Genomic DNA, 24,184 nt, shown 5'->3' with positions numbered 1-24,184 from the left:
AGAGGCTCAAAAGCCTCCTTTTCTAGAGACTCAAAAACCTCCTTTCAAGATGCTCGGAAGCCTTCTTTCAAGAGGCTCTGAAGCCTTTTTCCAAGAGGATCGGAAGGCTCCTTTCGAGAGGCTCGGAAGCCTCCTTTCAAGTGGTTAGGTTGCCTTCTTTCGAGAGGCTCGTAAGCCTGCTTTCAAAAGGCTCGGAAGTCTACTTTCAAGTGGTTCGGAAGCCTTCTTTCAAGAGGCTCGGCAGCTTCATTTCAAGAGGCTCGGAAGCCTCGCTTCAAGAAGCTCAGAATTCTTCTTTCAATAGGCTTGGAAGCATACTATTAAGAGGCTCAGAAGCGTTCTTTCAAGATGCAACGGAAGCTTCCTTTTAAGTGGCTCGAAAACCGCTTTCAAGATGTTTGGAAGCCTCTCTACAAGAGGCTCATAAGCCTCTAATAAAGAGGCGCGGAAGCCTACTCTAAAGGGACTCAAAAGCTTAAAGGAGCTTCCCTTCAAAGGGATCGGAATTATGTTGTCAAGAGGGGGTACCTCAAATCATGCAAAAGTTCGAAGGGGTACCTCTCAAGAAAAAGGTTGAGAACCGCTGCACTAGAAGGTGTCATGCGAAGAGCCGGGTGTACCAGCCGGGGTACGATTTTCAACAGATCCAGTCAATTTATTTGTTTCGAGCATGACATGGACATTGTCAGCTGAACATTTGCAAAGGTGGCAGAACTGTACACCCGCCTGAAACGTGAAGCATCAAAAGTTGGACTGGTGGTGACTGCGTCAAAGTCAAAGTACCTATTTACATGTTTGTGGGCGGAACCGAGCGTGACAGAGCGGAGTGACGTGAGATAGCTCGAATGACGTGAGAAGAGTCGTATAGCCCCATTTCAATAACATGGTCACCTCACATGAGAATTGCTAAAATCGACTCTCCTCACGTCACTCGACTCGTAGAATAAGCCCAAGTGTTACGATAGACGGGGATATCTTCGAGGTGATCAAGGAATTCGTCTACCTTGGATCCTTGCTAACGGCTGATAACAATGTTAGTCGTGAAATACGACGGCGCATCATCCACCGCACCAAATGTGTCATGTACAAGACGCTGATAAGACCGGTAGTCCTTTACGGACATGAAACATGGACAATGCTCGAGGAGGACTTGCAAGCACTCGGAGTATTCGAGAGACGGGTGCTTAGGACCATCTTTGGCGGTGTGCAGGAAGACCACAAAATGAACCACAAGCTCGCCCAGCTCTACGGCGAACTCAGTACCGTCAAACGGGGTGACTTGCAACACTTCGCTCTCAATAATTCTGAATTAAAAGGATTTATTCATTCTACTAGTATATGAAACTTTGAATGTGTCCTAATATTAGTGATTAGACATATAATCAGACATTTAACAATAATAAAAATATAAAAATAATATCAAAATTATGGGTTTTGCAAGCCACCCGTACTGCGGGGTGACTTGCAACACTTCATCGAATTCAATCACAACAAGTTTTAGAACAATTTAATCTTAGTAATTTTTCATCCTGGGTCATTCTTCACTACTGTCAATGCAGGGGCCTTACTTGGGGGATCGATTGATATTTTTAAGTCATCGGTTTGAAAGTGCTTTATGTCGGTTTATGAATGGTGTGCATGCACCATCACCATTCCCTGGAAAGTTGTTTTTAAAACGGGTTTCCTTTCTTTCCCCGCCATCCAAATTACCACGATTATGTTAAGATCATTATTTTGAAGGGTATTTCCGCAGCAAGCAGTAGAACGTCCACAATTGTTGGATCGTCTTGGGGATTCAACACTGTTTGACCACGTCAAGTCTTAGTTTTACTGTTTTCTGTATTAGGATAATGTAAAATTGTTGTTAGGGACAAATCGTACCGCCAAGCGGCTTCCCGGATAAACAATTTGTTTTTTAACTTCTACCGCTACCTTCATCAAAGTTTTCTTTGACAAATTAGCATACATCCAACTTCTTGCAGGTTTCTTGTAGTTTCGCGGCATGATAAAGGAATTATGTAACATAAAATCAATGCCAGTTTGAAAAAAAAATGGTTTAAAAACTGAATCAGCAGTTTTTGAAAAAAAAAAAAATCGTGTATCAGCTGTTGCAAGGGGGACAAATTTCAAAAAAAGTTGATATTTTAAAAACAAACAATTTTATTAATTTATAGTTTTTGCGGAATCACATACCTAATTAGGTACTGTAACTGGAGAGGGGATCGATTTTGGTGAAATTATTTTCAATTTGCTACACGAACTTACGATTTACGACGTTCGACTTTCAATTAACGAAACAGTTTCACAAAATAATACAAAAAAACAACAGTGAGTTATATTTTCACCTAAATACCAACTAGGCACAACAAATACAATGTAAACTAGGGATGCGTGATGACATAGGTCGATGTTTGGGTATATTTTTATTGTAAAAAAACAAAAACTTGTGGAAAACCCAAGTGTTGCAAGTCACCCCGCTGTTGCAAGTCACCCCGTTTGACGGTATTCAGAAGGTAGCTAAAGCCGGAATGGTACGATGGGCAGGGGATGTTGCAAGAACACCGAACAGCAACCCTGCAAAGATGATGGTCGCTTCTGATCCGGCAGGTATGAGGCGGCGTGGAGCGCAGCGAGCGAGGTGGGCAGACCAGGTACAAAACGACTTGGCGAGCGTGGGGCGCATTCGAGCATGGAGAGATACGGCCTCGAATCGTATATTGTTGATTCAGTGTTATCTGTTTAGATGTAAACTAAAATTAAATGCTTGCTTAGGAGGTATCAAGTATCATTCTTAGGGTGCTCATCTTGCCCCGTTATACCCTATACTAAATAATCGTCCAATGCCTGCTCAAACTCAAACAAAATATCTGCTTAGCAACTTTACCTTGAACAGCTTACTACGCTCATTATTCCGAGGGTAACAAAGGTCTATAAAATGGATGGTGAATTATCACTACTTAACAAATTTCATTAAAGCTAACTCCATTTACTATTAATTGTTATTAATTTCATAGTTTATATTTAATTTTACCTCAAATTGATCACAAACTGAAACATAAATCGTCATAGATTTTTATGGATTTGTTATGCTTTATTAAATTGCAACTGATTCCGGAGTGCGAATCCGATCAACAACCACACTATTCCCGCTAGATAAGCCACCATCATCGCCTCGATTTATTTCTCTCGCGTTTCAAAGGTTAAGGTCCGGTACAATGTATATTTTGAAAAAGAAAGGGCCATTTATTTCTCAGTAACCATAAGCAGCAAATCCCAAGAATTATCTTTTTTTCGGCTTCACAACGAAAAACAAATAGACATCACATCGATACAGGTTGGTTACGTTCGTACCTAGATAGAACGAATAGGAAGATAAAAAATATTCCATGCTGGTGTATGGAATTACATGCCCGATGAATGTTTGAGACGAACCTTACAATTCTGGTGTTTCACGAGATTGTTGCTGGTGTGAAGTGTGATGCGAATAATGATGATAGAGTGCTCGTGAAATCAAGCAATATGTATTCTATGTCGCTAAATTACGATTTTTTTAAATGTTTATTTCATATGGATTTAAAAACCAACGAAGACTATTTGGTAAAAAGCTCCAATCTAATAAAGGGACCCAGTAAGTTTTCAAAGATCTGTATTTTTAGCTAAATCTATAGAATTTAGTAGTTGATGTTTTTGTAGAGATAATGTAAATTATGCATTTTAAAAGTTTTTTTAGTTTCTTTCATGCTATTTATGTGTCTAAAAATAGCCATATCCGCTTGTCTTTAATTATCTTCTTAAAATAAATGAAACAAAAATATAATTCAACAAAAACTCTAGCTGGTCTCACACTGCTCCTGGTCTTTTCATAATAGCTACTTTCAAACTAATGCTGGCTGAAGTTTAAAATAAAACAATCATTTTTATATTTTTACAACATTCGAAAATCATGCCCCGCTTTGCATGCTCCGAATGCAACTTTGATTTTACAAAATTGCATCAGTATCAGAATTATTTTTATTATTTATTAGATTTTATTTGTATAGCTAGGAGCACACGGTTTCGTTACTTTTTGGATTAGTTTTTTCGTTTTCCCTATACAAAGTCCTTCGCTCTCGTGTGTTATCCCTTCGGTTCTTGCGTGTGGCTTTTTCTGCTCTTATCAGTTTTCTTCACATTTTTTTTCCGATCCCATCCAGTCACCGGTGTAGCAAATGCTTGCTAATCGCTAGGTACAACTCCTAGAGGAATCGTTTGATCAACGTACACAGAAAAGTGGATGATACTGGGTTGTAGGGTTTGGTAACACGGTTTAACAGCAACCACTGCTGGACTGTCCGCCGGGATTGTTTCCACTACCTAGGGATGGGTTGGTTGGTGAGTGCTGCTGCCCAATCTTGATGCCGTTTGCCTGCAAGTTTTAGGAAACGAAATGTTAAATATTGTAGGTACGGAAATGCTATGTTACAACTACAACTAATTTTGCTCGATTGTCCTAAACAAAAGTCTCTAAAGACACAATTGCATCTTTAAGTTCAATAACAACTAGCTGCTTGGTAAACTCTAAGCACTTTTGATACTTGATAGGCTACAGCTCTTTCTCGATGAACCTATGCCGCTTGGAGTATCCTTCTCCACTGGACTCGATCCTGGTCCATTCGCTTCCAGTCGGCCTGAACGTTGAGCGCCCTCAGGTCCTCTTCAACTGCAAAAAGCCATCGTGGTTCCTAGTTCTTTACTGAATATTATCTTTGCTTGACGCTCTTCCGGCATTCGCACAACGTGTCCCGCTCACTGTAGTATGCCGTGTAGTATAAGCTTAACAATATTCAGCCCTTTATACTCCTCCGAAAGCTCTCCGATCAACCTCCTTAAACGTCCATCTTTCATGGCCGTTTGAGGCCACCGGAGGAATCAGAGTTGTCTTCGTTTGCAGATTAAAGGAGCTAAGCTGGTTACGAAGTCCGTAATAAGCCCTATTTGCAGCTGCAATACGCATTTTCATCTCGCGGGTAACATCATTATCGCACGACACTAATGTTCCAAGATACACAAATTCTTTTACCACTTCAAAGTTTTCACCATCCAGCACCATCTCACTACCACCACCTGTAATGAACCCACGTTGATTGCCAGCGACCATGTACTTTGTTTTGCTGGTATTGATCATAAGTGCAATCCTCGCGTACTTGAAAGAATAAAATAGACCTCGTGGTGCTGGCCTGGACACGAGCAACCTAAGGGAAGATCGGGTAACCAACCCCGGTGGAAACGGGAGGAATGGTCCTTCGGAAATTTAGCGGGTTTGGTGTCAGGCCCTGCAAGCCAGCCTTAAAAAAAACTTTCGCAACGAATAACCAACAAGAGAGTTCGGACCGGAACCATCGGCGAAGACAACTGCGACGAAAAGAGACTAGCGATTGGAAACTCGGTTCGTGGAACTGCAAATCTCTCAACTTCCATGTCCATTTTTTTAAGTTTTTGACGATATGTATACTTAAAGCCTGTCCACGTTAAATTTCGGACACCCATCATCCATTGCGATTTTTTTTAATTTTTACAAACCACTGAGGAGATCAATTTACATGACAGTTGAATCTCTCCGCTTTATGTTATTCTTTCAGTGGGTTTTCATTCTTGTCGAAAGAGATAAAATGGCCAAAAATCAATGGGACATTGTCTCAGTGTCCGAAATTTAACGTGGACAGGCTTTATATCTTTTTTTTATTACCAGCATTAGGACATAAGTAGTCTGTTGATGTAGGCCTTAAATAAATAAATAGACTTCATCGGGAGCACACGCATACTCGCCGATGTGCTCAAGGATTGTGGAATCGGCGCTGCATGAGGTTTGTTGGAAGGGATCAATGGTGCGAACGTTTAGAGATAATCATACAGTCTACCATCTGCGGCAGCACACAGTAGCTCGGAACAGCTTTCATAGTGATGGGCGATATGCAAAGGCGCGTGATCGGGTGGTGGCCGATCAATGAGAGAATGTGAACGTTGAGGATCAAAGGTCGGTTCTTCAACTTCAGCATAATCAACGTTCGGAAGCACTGATGACGATAAGGACGCATTATACGTGCAGCTGGAAAGTGAGTACGACAGCTGCCCAAGCCACGACGTCAAAATCATCATAGGAGATTTGAACGCTCAGGTTGGCCAAGAGGAGGAGCTTAGACCGACTGTTGGGATGCTCAGCGCTCACCGGCTGACGAACGAAAACGGCCTACGACTAATTGATTTTGCCGCCTCCAAGAATATGGCTATTCGCAGCACCTACTTCCAACACAGCCTTCCGTATCGGTACACCTGGAGATCACCACTGCAGACAGAATCACAAATCGGCCACGTTCTGATTGATATACGGTACTTCTCCGACATTACCGACGTCAGGACATATCGTGGCGCTAACATCGATTCTGACCACTATCTGGCGATGGTGTAACTGCGCCCAAAACTATCCGTCATGAACAATTTTCGGTACCGACGCCCGCAGCGATATGACCTAGAGCGACTGAAGCAACCTGATGTGGCCTCTGCATACGTGTAGCATCTCGAGGCAGCGTTGCCGGAAGAGGGTGAACTCGATGAGGCCCCTCTTGATGAGTGTTGGAATACAGTCAAAGCAGCCATTAACGACAGCGAAGTACAACATCGGGTATGTGGGAAGTCGACGGAACCCGGCAGAACGTGGAACATTATAGATGGAAGCGGAGACAGCAGACATTTTTTTTCAGGAGAAGAAACGCCACCTGGAAGAAGCGGAGTGCGAGAAGATGGAACAGCTGTGCCGTTCTCAAGAAACACGTGAGTTCTATCAGAAGCTCAACGCATCCAGCAAAGGCTTCGTGCTGCGAGCCGAAATGTGCAGGGATAAGAATGGGAGCATCTTGACGGACGAACGTGTGGTGATCGAAAGGTGACAGCAGCACTATGAGGAACATTTAAATGGCGCTGAGAGTACAGGCAGTGAAAGTCTAGGCAGCGCAGGAGATGACTACGTCAGTTCAGCGGACGATGGAAGCTAACCAGCCCCCACCTTGATGGAAGTTAAGGATGCAATCCAACAGCTAAAGACCAATAAAGCAGCTGGTAAGAATAGTATCGGAGCTCGATCAAGATGAGCCCGGAAAAGCTGGCCACTTGCCTGCATAAACTGATAGTCACAATCTGGGAAACTGAACAGCTACCGGAGGAGTGGAAGGAAGGGGTTATATGCCCCATCTACAAGAAAGGTGACAAGCAGGCGTGTGTGAACTTTTGAGCGATTGCTATCTTTAATGCCGCTTACAAGGTGATATCCCAGTCTGTCGTTCTGTCGTCTGTCACCATTGGTAAATGAGTTCGTGGGAAGTTATCAAGCCGGCTTCGTTGACGGCCGCTCGACAACGGACCATATCTTTACTGTAAGGCAAATCTTTCAAAAAAGCCGTGAATACCAGGTCCCAACAAACCATGTGTTCATTGATTTCAAGGCGGCATACGACAGTATAGACCACGTAGAGCTATGGAAAATTATGGATGAGAATAGCTTTCCTGGCAAGCTAACCAGACTGATCAAAGCAACGGTGAATGGTGTGCAAAACTGTGTGATTTCAGGCGAACACTCCAGTTTGTTCGAATCGCGCCGTGGACTGAGACAAGGTGATGGACTTTCGTGCCTGTTGTTCAACATTGCGCTTGCAGCATGCGGAGAGCCGGGTGTAACAGCCGGGGTACGATTCAGCAGATTCAGTCAATTTATTTGTTTCGCGGATGACATGGACATTGTCGGCCGAACATTTGAAAGCGGCAGAACTGTACACCCGCCTGAAACGTGAGGTAAAAAAAGTTGAACTGATGGTGAATTCGTCGAAGACAAACTATGCTAGTGGGCGGAATCGAGCGCGACAGGGCTTGTCTAGAAAGTGTTACAAACAGTGTTACGATAGACGGGGATACCTTCAAGGTGGTTGAAGAATTCGTCTACCTTGGATCCTTGCTAATGGCTGAAAACAATGTTAGTCGTGAAATACGAAGGCGCATCATCTGTGGAAGTCGTGCCTACTACGGGCTGCAGAAGAAACTGCAGTCAAAAAAGATTTACCACCGCACCAAATGTATCATGTACAAGACGCTGGTTAGACCGGTAGTCCTCTACGGGCATGAAACATGGGCAATGCTCGAGGAGGACTTGCAAGTACTCAGAGTATTCGAGAGACACGGGTGCTTAGAACCATCTTTGGCGGTGTGTAAGAAGACGGTGTTTGGCGGCGAAGAATGAACCACGAGCTCGCCCAGCTCTACGGCGAACCCAGTATCCAGAAGGTAGCTAAAGCCGGAAGGGTATGATGGGCAGGGCATGTTGCAAGAATGCCGAACAGCAACCCTGCAAAGATGGCGTTCGCTTCCGATCCGGCAGGTACGAGACGGCGTGGCGCATTCAAGGATGGAGAGATGCGGCCTCGAATCTTGTATTGTGGCGTCAAATTGTTGATTCAGTGTTATCTGTTTCGATGTAAACTAAATAAATGACATAAATGAATCGATATTGTCCGCAAAGCCCAGGAGCATATGCGACCTTGTGATTACCTTGACATTGACCTTGTGATGTTACCGCTTCTTTGCATACCAGCTCTTCTAATTGCTCCCTCGAGAGCTATATTGAACAGTAGATTCGAAAGTGCAGTACCTTGCACCAACCCATCTAAGGTAACAAATGCTGTCGATAATTCATCTGCAAACCACTGGATTTCAGATCGCCCAACGTTACACGAATTAGCCGTATCAGTTTCGCCGGAAAACCATGTTCAAGCATAATTTGACATAATTCATTTCGTTTCACTGAATCGTACGCTGCTTTGAAATCAATGAACAGATGGTGAGTCTGCAAGTTGTACTTTCAGAATTTATCAAGAATCATCCGCAGGCTAAACATCTGACCCGTTGTTGATCGTCCCCCACGAAAACTTGCCTTTTATTCGCCGACGTAAGACTCCTCAAACTTGTGTTATACGAGTGCGAAAAAAACAGAATCCAAAGAAGTGATTATTCTCTCTTTGTTCTCGCTCATTTTGTGTTGGAGACCGCACAGCTGTGTAGAACAAATTGAACGAATTGATAAATTATTATGTTTCATTAATCACATAAAAATCACATTGAAAAACAGAAGTCAGTTTAAAATTTCAGTAGATTTGTAATGTAAGTTATTGAACAGATTCAGCACATGGTAAATCATAAATGTAGATTGTGCACAAGAGTATTAATACTTTGTGTACTTTGTGTCTTTTGTTGGACTATAGTTTAAGGGTCTGTTAAAATATTACGTAACGCGAAAAACGTCGTTTTTGAGAATCCCCCACCCCCTCGTAATAATCTGTAACAATTTTCAGAACTACCCCCACCCCTATGGGCAACGCGTAACAAATAGATTTTTGAAATGTGTTGTTTTGGTACGATTTAAAACACGTTACAATAAATTATTATATGCATTGTATATTTTATCCGTCTTTAAAGAACATAGACATTTTTTAACATTTTGATTTTTTTTCTCTATGCAATTAATTGCGTTACGTAATATTGCGTTACGTAATATTTGAACAGACCCTAACAGTGTGCAGGGTTATTGAGAGAGAAAAGGGCAAAATAGCGGTAAAATTAAGTGGTGCTCATCTTTCCCTGGGTGGCGATCTTGCCCCGTCCTCCCCCATATGTATACAGAGATGATAAGTGAGATATTTTGCAGTCTCTTTTGAATTCAATCCCTGCACTACCCATAGGGTAAACTCATGTAGCACTTCATTCGACTAACGTGATGTTATTCTACTGGTAGAATTGGTCCAATAATCGAATCTAGTAAAGATAGACGAAGTCAATTCATCTCATAGACCTTTACTCTTAGAAAAATCCTATTTAGGGGTATTCCCGGCATAGGGTCAAAAAACGAAGAAAGAAACATGATTTTGGCAAAATGCCTCCATGATCGTGTTTGCCCACTTAAATCGGTTCTGTTAGTTCTCTGTTGGTTCGGTTTGTTGGGTTTTGGGAACAGCAGCTTCAGGGGATGATCATTTTTATTGGGCTGCTATACCAGTACAGATTTTTGGTAGTAACGTTAAATTAGTCGGAGGCAAGCATGCTTTGAGTGGCACCCGGCCACTTTGTTAAGGCCTGTTTGCAAATTTATGCAGTTTTTGTAGAAACTTAATAGAGCCTTTAAAAAACACCACATCACAGGCAGGCCTCACAGTTCGTACCCCTCACTTTAGCTGACATGGGAAGGACAACAGTGTGCTGGCTACAATATCAGCTAAGTACGCAACCTTTAAGTGGTAGTCAATTATGATTAGCAGATCCATGATAGCATGAGATAGGAACTTGTGAAGACCAGTGTTAAACTGCCCTTCCCCCTTTCTTCCCGGAAGATAATCATTCATCATTTACTAACGACCCTGACGGAAAATCGTTTTTACGCGGTTTTTACGCATTCCCCGTCCTTTCTTAAAAAAATTCGTTTAAAAGCCCTGGGGAAAATGCGCGTAAGAAAACGCAAAAATCATCATCCCCGTGTAAAAACACGCGTGAGAAAAACTCGTAAAAATTACTTTCCAGTTGGCTTCCCCTTCCGACTTACCTCATTGTTGATGTCGAACACACCCTCCTGAATCTTCTCGTAGATCTCCTTCGCGGTGTTGATGAATGCTTCCTCCACGTTCGCCGCCGTACGTGCGGAAGTTTCCATGAAGACTAGACCGTGCTCTCTTGCGAAGGCTTCGCCCTCTTCCTTCTTCACCTCGCGACGAGAATCCAAATCACTGTAAAAATTATTCAGATGCTTACCACGTCATGCAACAATAAGCTCATTCTTACCTTTTATTTCCGATCAGCATGATCACCATGTTCGAATTGGAGTGCTGCCGGGCATCCTCCAGCCAGGTGGTCAGATGATTAAACGTTTCCCTTCGGGTAATGTCGTACACCAGCAGGGCACCGGCGGCACCGCGGTAATACGAGCGGGTAATTGAGCGGAACGCTTCCTGCCCGGCAGTGTCCCAGATTTGCAGCTTGATCTGCTTGCCATCGATTGTGATCATGCGGGCACCGAATTCTACGCCGATCGTGAGATCATGAACCGGCTGGAACCGTTTGTCCGTGAACTGGAGCAACAGGCATGATTTGCCAACACCTGCGACAATGGGTTAGAAAGAAGCCATTTATTAGTCACGTAATTGCTGATTTAAGGTTGTAAACATTTCTACAAATCTAGAATAATGCCAAGAAGTCCGTTAGTACTTTAGCAAAGTTCATAGGAATTCCAATAAGTCGTGAGGGGGGAAGAATTTTGCCATTCGCTTCTGCACACGTTTTATTAGGATGCGCTGCCTGATTGCACCGGCGGCGTATTTTCGATTGTTTATCAGAACACAATTGCGGGGGTTATGCAATTGAATGCTTTCAACATCCGCATAATTGATCTTTTTGATCCTCCAAGAAATGCTTGACTTTCCCAACGTCAGGACGAATTGGAAGCATACTGAAATCGACCACAAGTGTATAGTTTCCCGCGCACTTCCCATTGTGTTTACTGCCGCTAACCGCAAGTCGATGGTTTAATGGTTACGAATTGTGTTTAATGAAAGCGAGAGAAAACAAGAACGCGTCCACCGTGGACGAAATTCTGACGACGAGCCAGAAGCTACAGGAGATTGGTTCTCCGCTCGACTACGAGTCAATGGTCATAGAAATAGACGCATCAGGAGTCAAATGGATGGCATATTCATTCGATCAAATTGAAAATTCTACAGGACATCACGATCGAGCCTGGTATCAATTCCAGGGCTGGCTGATCAGTGCTGGCAACTTGTGCGAAGCAAGCCATCAAAGATAAGGACAAATCGAACATGAAGTGTATCAAATGCAAGAAGCTTGAGCACTACGCGTCGGAATGCTCACAGAAACCGAGTTAAAAAACAAATATAATATAATATAGATTTTCAAAATGTGTAGAAGAGGACACTTCTGGCGTGTAAGGGAAGAGGTTGCCTTTGTAGTCTATCTACGTAGCAGATAGTTGTATCGTAGTCTATCTACGTAGCAGACGCATCCAAGATAGCGGTTGTGGCCCTACCCTAGGCAACGTCGAGCCAAATGCTGAAGTAGGTGGTGAGTTCTGTAGCCTAGATATCACTTACGTTTCATGTGTTCCAGACCCCACATAGAACCTTCTCTCTACGAATGTTAGCTTCTAGATAGGCTATCGCATCAATTTAATCGCAGATGCGTGCGAGGTCAACGACGAGTCTACGGGAGAAATTATCGCTATGGGATGTGGAAGGATGGTTTCCACCAACTGAACCAGCCACCAACTGGACGTCCAGCCACCAATCTGGAGCTTTGGCATCGACCTTCTTTAAAAGTATACATTCGCCCGGAATAAGACAAAAGAGTAGATGACGCCCGGAATAAGACGAAGAGTGTATGATTCTTTCTTCGATAGTACACCTCTTCTTCTTCTTCTTCAAAAGCAGGTCTTTCAACAATTAATTGCATATTAGTCGGCAACTCGGCCGTACGAAAACCATTTTTTTGTTAAATATCTTGGCTGTGCATATGCACAGCATATGTTTCGAAATGGACAAATTGATATGAAATTTGCGATAAAGAATCCACGTGTCTTGGAGGGACTCGAACCCTCAACCTCCTACTCTCTAGATAGGCGTGATAACCCCTACACAACAAGACCACTTAAAGGTCACGAGATTGGGCAAATCAAACATCCGAAAGATATTCAATTTGCAAAAAAGAGAGCTAATCGCGGTGGAGGTTGGTACTCGGATTCTGATGGCTTTTCCGCAAACGTGACCTTTAAGTGGTCTTGTTGTGTAGGGGCTATCACGCTTATCTAGAGAGTAGGAGGTTGAGGGTTCGAGTCCCTCCAAGACACGTGGATTCTTTTTCGCAAATTTCATATCAATTTGTCCATTTCGAAACATATGCTGTGCATATGCACAGCCAAGATATTTAACAAAAAAAAAGGTCTTTCCACTTATTCTCGTTCTATTAGCATTTTCAGAGTTATTAATTGAAAGCGTCTATATGCCTAGCAATGCATAAGCATGCATCTTGTGTGGCAAGTACAATGGATGCACTATGTCCAGGGAGCCGAGAATATTTCCCACCCGGAAACATCATATTCCGGACCGAGAATCGAACTAACCATCTCCGGATTGGCAATCCTACGCCTTTGTTCGCAAGGCTAACTGCAGAGACACCAAAAGTTAAAGTGTATAATTCCTTATTTAACTCTTTCAGGACGGATGAATCATATATGCCCAACGTCTTAGATCGGCTGTGTAAAGTCACAGAAGAGAGATAGGTCACCACCAGGTACTCCAAAACGTTCTCGAGTTCAGCCCACAGTATCTACCGAACCAACCAAGGTTTTTGCAATGTGCTCATCATCGGTATACACCCAATCCGGTTCAATAGATATATACGAGATGCTCAAGATACTTAAAACGTTCTGAAGTTCAGCCCACGGTATCTACCAGATGAATCAAGGCTTTGGCCAATGTTCTCATCGTTGGTATACACCCAATCCGGTTCAATAAGCATATATGTGGGAGAATCGTGAAAAATGTTCGAAAAAGACAGTTCTGATCAATCCACCACACTGGTGACCACGTATGTGTGTGTTATTATTCAATTCCTTTAAGTAAAGATATAATTCTGTTATTCTTCTCAACTCTAAACCGCTCCATTTTACATGGGGGCTCATCCGGGATTGGAGAGTTGTTGAGACAGTGCACGCGCTATAATTGAAGAGTGATTAAAATAATTCGCGAATACGAAGTCGCGAATCACAAGTGAAACGAGGAGAATCGGTGGATTCAAGATGGAGGGCAACGTTGCAATTTTGTGCGACACGTTTACCAAGCATCGCATACAACGAGAGTGCGAAAAACGAGGATTGTCGATGACGGGAAATAAAACGACCATGACGAATCGGAACATCACTCACGACAAGACGATGGCTGAAAACGACGGCGAATTTTTCACACCAGCGGCGACTAGAAAGAGAGAAACATCTACATCGAGGAGAATTCCACTCGCACTACAGGAGCAGCGACCATACTAATTCCGTGATGTCGAGGACAGTATCGAAGCCTTTGGTGCAGACGACGGACAGGATGTGAACATTTGGATGAACCAGTTTGAAGCTATGTCGAAAATAGCATTCTGGAATGACGAACAGAAGATGTTTATGTGCAGGAAAAAGTTGGTCGGAACGGCACGGAGATTCCTATTTTCCCAGCAACACTTGACAACATTCTCGAGGCTAAAGACTGCCCTTGTTCGTAAATTTTTCTCTTTCGTACGGGCAAGCGGTGTCCAACGTGTGTTGGCAGGACGTAAGAAGAAATTGACGGAATCGACGCGAGACTATGTGTACGAAATGCAACGAATTGTCCTCGCGATGGATTTAGATGAATCTAGCATATGTGAGTATACCGCGAAGAAGTTTTGGAATTAGAAGAAGTTTTGCAATTAGACTACAAGTCGAGTGAGTCAGCGGTTACAGCCAATGAATTATTGATTAAACTTAAGGATAACATCGTCGTGTGCGAAAATCCACGTCGCTTGGCGCAATTGAAAAAAGAAGAGGTGAAGAGACAAATCAGTGAATGGATGGATAGTGGCCATCCGAAAACGAATATGCAAGTCCGGTTGTTTTTGTTCCGAAGAAGGACATATCACACCGTGTTTGCATCGATTACCGCGAACTGAATAAAAAGGGGTACGCGACAAGTTTCCGATGCCCAACGGGAGCTCGCGTGTACACGACGCTCGATCTGAAGAATTCGTACTTTCATATACCGGTGGATGAAAATAGTCGCAAGTACACAGCGTTCGTGGCGAGTGACGTGACGGACAATATGAATTCCTTCGAGCACCGTTTGGATTGTGCACCAGTCGTAACGCTTTCAATCGATTCATCACCACGGTGTTCAAAAATTTGACCAATGACGGGTCGATTATCGATGACCATCATCATTTCGTTAGGCGATGAAAAACAAGGATTAGAAGTGTTGAAGCGTGCATTGCGTGGATTGCAGTTTAATTGGAAGAAGTGTGGTTTCCGCAACTTACTTACTTACTTACGGATCCTGTACACCTCCGGTGGTGCAAAGGGCCGACTTGAAAGATCTCCATCCTGAGCGTTGCCCGGCTATCGCTTTAACCTGTTGCCAGGTTAGATTTCGGTCGACTTCTTTTATTTCTTTATTGAGGCTTCGCCGCCATGAGCCGCTGGTTTCCGCAACGTCGAGTGGAAAATCTCGGTTACACAAATTACGATGGTCGTGTGAAACCGGTCCCAGCGAAGGGCGAGAAATTATTGCGTTTCCCGCAGCCGACAACAAGGAAGCAACTGCAGCGGTTTTATGGACTAGCCAGCTACTTCAGGAAGTTCGTCACGGCGTTCGCAATTATTTATAACGCGTCCGCTTTCAGGTATGTATGTTGAAGAAGGGAAGTTTATTTCAGTTCGACGACGGTGCAGTGTATTCCTTCAACCACGTAAAGGAAATTTCGGCTAGCTTCCCAGTATTGCGTATTTTTAACCCTGATGGCGACGTAGAAGATCATTTTCTAATGCAAAAAGCAAAGGACGATCGATGGGAAATTATCTTTCCTGCGAGTTGGAAACGTTGGCTGCTGTCGAATCCGTTAGAAAGTTCCGTTGTTACTTACTTGGACGCAAATTCAAAATCATTACGGACCGTATGGCCTTCAAAGATTCGATGTCCAAGAAAAAGCTTAACCCACGTATTGCAAGATCGCCGTGGAGACCACCTAGGACCCATGCCATCTACTAGGAAGTCCCACAACTATATCTTAACCGTTATTGACGCCTTTACAAAGTTCGTACGGTTGTTCCGAAGTCAACAACCGCAGAAGAAATGATAAATAAGTTATCACCGATACCTTCGGTAATCCAAGAAGAATCGTTTTTGATCGAAGGGTCGCGTTTACGTCGGGCTTGTTCACTAAGTTCTGCGAAGATGAAAACGTTGAGTTACATAAGATCGTTACTGGAGTGCCTCGTGGCAATGGACAAGTGGAACGTGTCCATCGAATCATTATTCCGATGATCACCAAGATGTCCGTCGACAAACCGGAAGAATGGTGACGTTCAGAAGTACTTAAACAACAGTTGGCAAAGAGCGACTAACATGACGAACTACTGACTGGCGTGAAGATGCGAACGAAAGAAGACCTCATCCTTCACGAAGTACTGCGGAAAGAGATTCAAGAGTGCTTTGAAGAAGAATGGAGCGAGTTACAAAATATGGCGCAGAAGAACATCCAGAAGACACAAGAGGAGAACCAAAAGTATTATAATCTTCGCCGGAAGCCAACGGTGAAATACAAAGTTGGAGATGGCGAGGTGGAGGTGGTGATACCGAAGACCCAGTTAAGAAAAGAAAGTTAAACTGAAATTCTGTGGACCGTATGAAATTATCAAAGCTCTACCCAACAACCGTTATGAAGTGCTCAAGGCCTGTGATGAAGCCGATAGACCTAGGAAGACGACTACTGCTGGTGACTGCATTAAACCACGGACACTTCCGGGTCGAAAGGAGAATCACGACTGGATAAGAAACAAATTTGACCCTCTGATTAATTTACTCACCCGCGCAATGGAAAACAAAATTTCGGTGAACAGCCGATCGATTTGCTTTTCGCACAAAGCAAAACTAAATTTTGACGACCGGCCGATCGCTCTGTTTACAGTAATACCTCGATATAACGTAACCTCGATATAACGTAACTCGATATAACGTAATGTTTACCTCGATATAACGTAACTTTTTTTTCGCTCCCGTTTTTAACAGTTTTCATTATAAACGTGATTCATTGAGTATAAAAATATTTTTTTTCAATTCTAGGCCATTATATGACCGACCATCCTCAACAGACATAGGGTGGAAAGAAGAATCCCACGCTCGCCAAGTCGTTCTGTACATGGTCAGCCTACCTAGCTTACTGCGCTCCACGCCTTCTTGTATCTAGGGTAACACTATCTTTGCGTGGTTGCTATCCCGCATTCTTGCAACATGTCCTGCCCATCGTACCCTTCCGGCTTTAGCTACCTTCTGGATACTGGGCTCGTCGTAGAGCTAAGCATACTCGTGGTTCATCCTTCGCCGCCTCACACCGTCTCCTTGCATACCGCCAAAGATGGTCGTAAGCAGCCGTCTCTTGAATACTCCGAGTGCTTGCCAAGTCCTCCTCGAGCATGGTCCAAGTTTCATGCCCGTAGAGGACTACCGGTCTTATGAGCGTTTTCTACATGATACATTTGGTGCGGTGTGAATCTTTTTTGACCGCAGTTTCTTTTGGAGTTCCACAGATTATGCGTCTTTGTATTTCACGACCAACATTATTTTCAGTCGTTAGCAAGGATCCACGATAGGCGAATTCATCGACCACCTCGAAGGTATCCACGGCTATCGTAACATTGTTTCGCCACCTAGCATGTAGTTTATCTTCGATGCATTCTCCACCAGACCAACTTTTGTTACTTCACGTTTTAGGCGGGTGTACAGTTCTGCCACCTTTGCAATTTTTCTTTTTGACTGCATCTGTTGAAAATCGTACCCCAGCTGTTACAAAAATCTTCTCCGAAATCTTCTCACAGTTTTGCACACAGTCCACCATTGTTTTGATTAGTTTGATAAGCTTCCCAGGGAAGCTGTTTTTATCCATAACACTCCATAGCTCTACGCGGGCTATACTGTCGTATGCCACCTTGAAATCGATAAACAGACGGTGCGTTGGGACCTGGTATTCACGAACAGTGAAGATCTGATCCGTTGTCGTTAGGCCGTCAACGAAGCCGGTTTGATAACTTTCCTCCCATCCGGGCCCATCTTAATGAGCTCAGCTCCGATACCATCCGTACCAGCTGCTTACCATTCAAGTGTTCCTCGCAGTGCTGCTTCCATTTTTTGATCACCACACGTTCGTCCGTCAAGATGCTCCCATCCTTATCCCTGCACATCTAAGCTCGCGGCACGAAACCATTGCGGGATGCGTTGAGTTTGTGACAGAAGTTGCGTGAATATTGAGAACGGCACACATGTTTCATCTCGGCGTATAACGTAAATAACGTATAACGTATAACGCGTAAACAGAATAACAAAACATGATATGGACTTGATTGCTATCACGGTGTCTTTGTCCAAAGAGGCTTATTTTCAAAAAATCAGTATCTCTAAAACACCCACTACACGAAAGTATAGGTTTTTCTCCTTCACGTAGGTGCATTTTTAAAATGTTCTATCGAGGGTCATTTTTCCATACATTTTTGGGGGTGTTTGATCGGCTATCATTTGAGATTTCTATGGAATTTGCATCAAAAATAGTGAATAAAATAAAAATTGCTCTAGATCCCCCGATAGAACATTTTAATTTACCCACTGTATGAAAGAGGAGATCATATACTTTCGCGTGGTGGGTGTTGCAGAGATACTGATTTTTGAAAAATAACATTTCCCCATAGAGACACCGTGGCTATAAGAGAACAGGCCACAATATCAAAATTTTGCACCGAAATATCATTTAAATATCACGATATGCTATGGATAAGAACAAACTAATGGCACTTGATATCGATCACTTATTACAAATAACATATCTTGATATCCTCATGATATTTTAGTGCAAAATATTGATATTGTCGCCTGATCTTTTATCTCTTATATCAATCATGTCCATATCTCATTTTGCTATCTTATCAACATTTGATATTATTGAGCTATTTTCCTCTACTCGGGTTCTCCTGAAAAAGGCGGGTCTGCTGTCTCCGCTTCCGTCTATAGCGTCCCACGCGAACGCCTGCGCTGCGTCCTTGTCCTCCAGAATCTGTCTGCACTCTTCGTCGAATCAATCGTTCCGGCAACTTTGTATCACATATCCGACGTTGTTCTCCGCTGCGTCGTTAATGGCTGCTTTAACTGTATGTATTCCTTACATTCATAACACTGTAATATTCCTATGTAACTTTAACTGTATTCCTGTGATTTCCAGGTGTACCAGTACGGAAGGCTGTGTTGGCCGTTTTCGTTCGTCAGCCGGTGGGCACTGAACTTTCCAAAAGTCAGTTTAAAGTTATTCCCTTGGTCAATTTAAGCGTTCAAAACTCCTATAATGATTTTGAAGTCGTGACTTGGGCAGATGTCGTACTCACGTTCCAGCTGGTGTAGAATGGATCCTTATCATCATCAGTGCTTCCGGAGTATGGGCTATGGATACGAAGCCACGGTCCTTGAGCACATCGCCGAGTATGCGTATGCTTTCGATGAAGTGAGAAATTTTCAGCTCTACGAATTTTCTCTAGGTGGGTACCACCGAGTTTCAATAAACATGATTTTTGCCGAGATCTCGGTAAAAGTGACGTTTCGGTTGCTGAGATACATTAAATATTTGGCTGAGAATCAGTACTAAACGACGTTACATGTCGAAGTTCAGTTATAAAATGACTTATAAGCGTAGCCGAAGCACTTGTAGCAGACCACAAGTGGTTGGTGTATGATCACGTAACATACCATCAATCCTACCTTCAACTTGGTCTTATCGAGCAACTTCTCCAGACGTACCTGGCGAGTACACATATAGGCTCATCACCTGCGTGCCCGCATAGCTCTTTCGTAAACGAATAGCTTGTTCTTCTTCTTCTTCTTATTGGCATTTCATCCCCACACTGGGACAGAGCCGCCTCGCAGCTTAGTGTTCATTAAGCACTTCCACAGTTATTAACTGCCAGGTTACCATTTATGCATTCGTATATCATGAGGCTAGCACGATGATACTTTTTTGCCCAGGGAAGTCGAGACAATTTCCAATCTGAAAATTGCCTAGACCGGCACCGGGAATCGAACCCAGCCACCCTCAACATGGTCTTGCTTTGTAGCCGCGCGTCTTACCGCACGGCCAAGGAGGGCCCCTAATAGCTAATAGCTAATAGCTATGGTCTGGATATCAACTCTCCACTGATCTTTCAATGTATCGACCAGCCCACCGGCTTTAGTCATTTAATCCAAACTCTTACGTTGGATGACTTCAACTGGGCATAGGGCTCCGACATGAATCCTATCAGCCAGCCCCTCTACCGTCTTTTGCACGCCGAGCTCTTCTGAGCAGGATCCCGAAAATCAACTCGCTCTTCTGCCCTATGGATGCAGTTGCCATCTTCTACTTGACCAGAGAGTATTTGCTCTCCTCTCATGACCTTTGGGACATCCACGTAGATCCATCATAATAGCCTACTTCTACAAGCACCTCTTTCTTTGCCGCAGCTACCTCCTCTGGCGCCTGTTTTACGGCATACTTCATTTTCATTTTCGGCTTTTTAGGGCCATTTCCTAACAGGGACGGTTGTCCTACCGATGAAATTAAGTCGGTGGGTCTACTGCACTTAACGTTTTGGGGTGGCATTATGCATGACTTTACTCACTTTAAGAGTCGCACCACGAGTTTGAGAGGTCTGGAGGCCTCCCATAAAGCCTCCCATTTGGGTGTTCCCCCTCTCTACATGGTTGGTCAACACGTTTTTAGAGATTAATCAGAGTGGCTTCGTATATTTTCGAGTTCGCGGGCACCTCCTCTGACCAACATACCATAGCCCATCTTATGTAAGGGACATCTTACTGTGGTTGTAGAGAAGATCATCATAGAAAATCTTTTGGTCGCCAAAGCGTGAGAGGTTCCAGCTGACTCGATTCATAAATCTTACAATATTATTTACAATGCTCCATGAAGTCGAGAATAAGGATGATGTGCCACTGACAGTCTTAAGAAGCACACTGCGAAGCATTGATGAGAAGATAGCATACCGACACTATGCCGGTGACAACACAAGGCAGTCAATGTCAACGCAGGAAGAAGCATCCCAGTCAACACAAGATCGTATATGATGTCACATAAGATGCTAAAGTAGAGGCCACATCGGTACATCCCCATACAATATATACGTATATCGCCTCCACTTGAGCATTGTATAATGCAGCATATACGATTTTGTGTTCACTGGGATCACAATCTGCGAGTTTTGGAAATGATAACGAATATGTAAACGAGTTATCATGGACATCGTAATTAAAAAAAACAGCACTAAAAAGACTTCAGTGCAGAAATGTTGTTTTGCGATCTGGTTTGTGAATTGTTATGAACTTGAGTTCTACTTTCATGAATAAAGAATGGTAATCTAGAATTATATTAAATTTAGGTTTATTTTTATTTATAAATCATTAAACGAATTCTGATTAAAGCTATATTCTAAGATAAAAAGTAAATATGTAAAAAGTAAAACAGAAATGAAAAAAATGGTTATGAAAAATGAAAAAAAAAAATAGATTGCCTATCTAAGAAAAAACAGAATTTTTTTTTTATTTGAAAAAAAAAAGTAAAGTAAGAAAGGTTGAAACACCCTGCTGGATGAATAACATTGGTTTCAAGTTAAAATTCTTTTATAAAAAAAAAATTTAAAAAAAAATTTGGGAAAAAAATTTGCTTCGATATAACGTAACCTCGATATAACGTAACGAAAATAAAAATTCAGTTACGTTATATCGAGGTATGACTGTACTGGACAATCACCCAAATCTGTACCGTAAATCAATGTAAAAAAAAGTCATCCTGAAAGGGTTAAAAGTACACATTGGCCGGAATACAAGTGAGTAAATGACCCCTTCTTTAAAATTATGCATTTGCTTGGAACAAATCGAAGCATATAATATATTATAGCATATTATGATTCTTTCTTTCTATTGTAACAAAATATTAAATAACTCATTCTTCAAACGTACACAATTACGTACCATTTGAAACACACATTCTGCCGTGAATCGCAAGTGAATTTTTTTTTCGAAAAAAAAAGTTCAGAAAACCACCCCAGACCAATGCCCTGTGGAATTCGACAACAACCTGGGCCAGTCTAGAAGTACATGCTTGGTTCCATCACCAAGATCGGTTCGATACTTGTACAACTGGTGCTTTGGCTTCTAGGTCGAAATAAACTAGATGTTGGTCACGCGAATATGAACGACATTACCAATCTTATAGTAGGTACTTCGACATCATCTTTTGAAACTCAAACGCCTTTAATTTAAGGTTCAACGTTTCCGCAGCCATTCAATTGTTGCAGCATCTAACAAGCAATTACACAAATTATATGATTATGAACAAATTACAAGCAATCAACTTGCTTATCACTTTCCTCTGTTTCAATTCGTCAACAATGACCCAGACGCAACGCTTACTGCCGTTGTCTCGTGTTTCAGGAACATGAGTCATCGTAGCATAAATAACTCGCGAACCTCCTTCCCCTAACGTCCTGCGTGTAGGCATGCTCATTGTGGTTCATTATTATGAAAGTCCGACGAATGTAGTTTTAGCCTAATGATCACTATTAGCAAGGAAATACTCGTGTACATGTGCATGATACCCATATGCAATATGGCTTCATTATTAAATAAATGAGCAACGAAAGTGAGAGTTGCAAACTTATCCTTATCGGATATTTCAGGATTCATGTATTATGAATCTATCGGGCGAAATCGAAGAAATTAGTTTGAAATTACGACCTAATTAACATTTATGTTTTTGACAATGATTACTGCAGTGAGAAAATTGTATAGTTTACTTACTGTATCAGCAAAAAAAAGGAAAATTCGGCAAAGGGGAAAATACATCGTTAATATTTTATACACACGTCGCTTGTCAACAGATAAGATAGATAATAAACACCTGTTAGATACTGGCCTTTTTCCAACTGTAGCACATAATAGTATTTTTTCCATAGCTTGGGAAACATAAAATACCGTTTTTAGATGTTTGTTCTTGCATACTTGATAAATCGCAAAGGTTTAGTTGCACTTTACATTAGACTCCATTAGACTAAGGTATTTACGCATTTATTTTATCTTTGATATTAATGAAAGATTGAGAAGGATGTGGTGGTACAAAATAGAGAAATTAGTAAAGTCAATTCGTGTATCCTTCGTCTACTTGAATATTACAATATTGGCATACTTCCTTACATTTTAGAACCAATCAATTATTGGCATGCTCTGAAAATTTTCTCTCAGGCAGAATGTAAATTGATTCAAACGATTTACTAAAACTTTCAAACGGAATGGAACTTAAATATCTTTAAAGATTTATGACAACGACGGTCTAAAATATGCACAAGGCCATCTTGCTCCACAATCCTCTAACTAAGCTGATGTGCTAACAACAATAGTTGTTGTTGGAGTTGCCTACTCCGTTTCAACCGATTGCGATTCCATTTGCGCATCGCTGGTAACAGGAACTGTGTCAATGAAAACGATGAAAACAAAGCCGTATGATTCATTCATGACTGTATTGGTCTAACCGACTCAACCTAAGCCTACGTATTATTATCCTGTCGCATTAACGAATGGGAGCAGGTACCTAATGTTTTTCTTGTCCCTTCTGTTCAACATCAGCATCCAAAACCTACTTGTATTTTTCTTTTTCTCTATCGTCACAAAACACCCTCCCCAGAAACCAGTATGAAACGCAGGAAAGTCAACGATGACGGAAGATTATCGATTATTTTTGTTTCCTCACGCCATGACTCTCCCCTACCATTCCACCTTCCCCTCGGCCAAATTGTGAATACAAATTTCCACCCTCCATGCATCGAACAATATTGAACTCGGTTGATTCCTCATCCCAGCCACTTCCGGACGGTACCTACCAGTGTCGCCTATGATGATGTATTTGAAAAGGTATGCGTAGGACATTTTCGCTGCCAACCTGCTGGAATCACCTGCCAGAAGCCTCCGTTTCTAATTACGTTGCACAATAAGCTCGGGTTTTTCTTCCACCCACGGAATATACACAGACACGGGACTCACTACTTTGGACTTCCTTATCTCACCCTTAGGAATGCGCCACTTATTTGTAAATTGCACTAGTTAGTCGGAAGCTACAGATTCGAAGCTATTAGCACTATCCAAGGGAAAATCCTTGCCACCGTATGTATTTCTCTTTGTTTCACGCGAGACCGAGTGACGAACGAAAAAATATTACAGTATACAGAATGCTGGTCAAGTTTTGCGAAACCAACAGCAGTTCTTTTTCGTCCAGACGTCGAGAAAAAGTGATGCGTTAG

General features: G+C 42.5%; 1 protein-coding gene across 1 annotated transcript; it reads right to left on the bottom strand.

Moving 5' to 3' along the window:
* Positions 1-2,981: 2,981 nt before the first annotated feature.
* LOC134209033 (ras-related protein Rab-2) lies at positions 2,982-24,184 on the bottom strand. Its single transcript, XM_062685017.1, has 4 exons — positions 23,768-24,184; positions 10,849-11,164; positions 10,613-10,793; positions 2,982-4,405 (listed from the first exon to the last, which is right to left on the bottom strand). The coding sequence occupies exons 1-4, from the start codon at positions 23,811-23,813 to the stop codon at positions 4,307-4,309; spliced, it is 642 nt and encodes a 213-aa protein (XP_062541001.1). The 5' UTR covers positions 23,814-24,184; the 3' UTR covers positions 2,982-4,306.

This window comes from Armigeres subalbatus, chromosome 2, assembly GCF_024139115.2.
Source record: "Armigeres subalbatus isolate Guangzhou_Male chromosome 2, GZ_Asu_2, whole genome shotgun sequence".
Taxonomy (NCBI): Eukaryota; Metazoa; Arthropoda; class Insecta; order Diptera; family Culicidae; genus Armigeres; species Armigeres subalbatus.
Note: the sequence above shows the minus strand (reverse complement) of the source record. Positions and strands in the feature narration are given on the sequence as shown.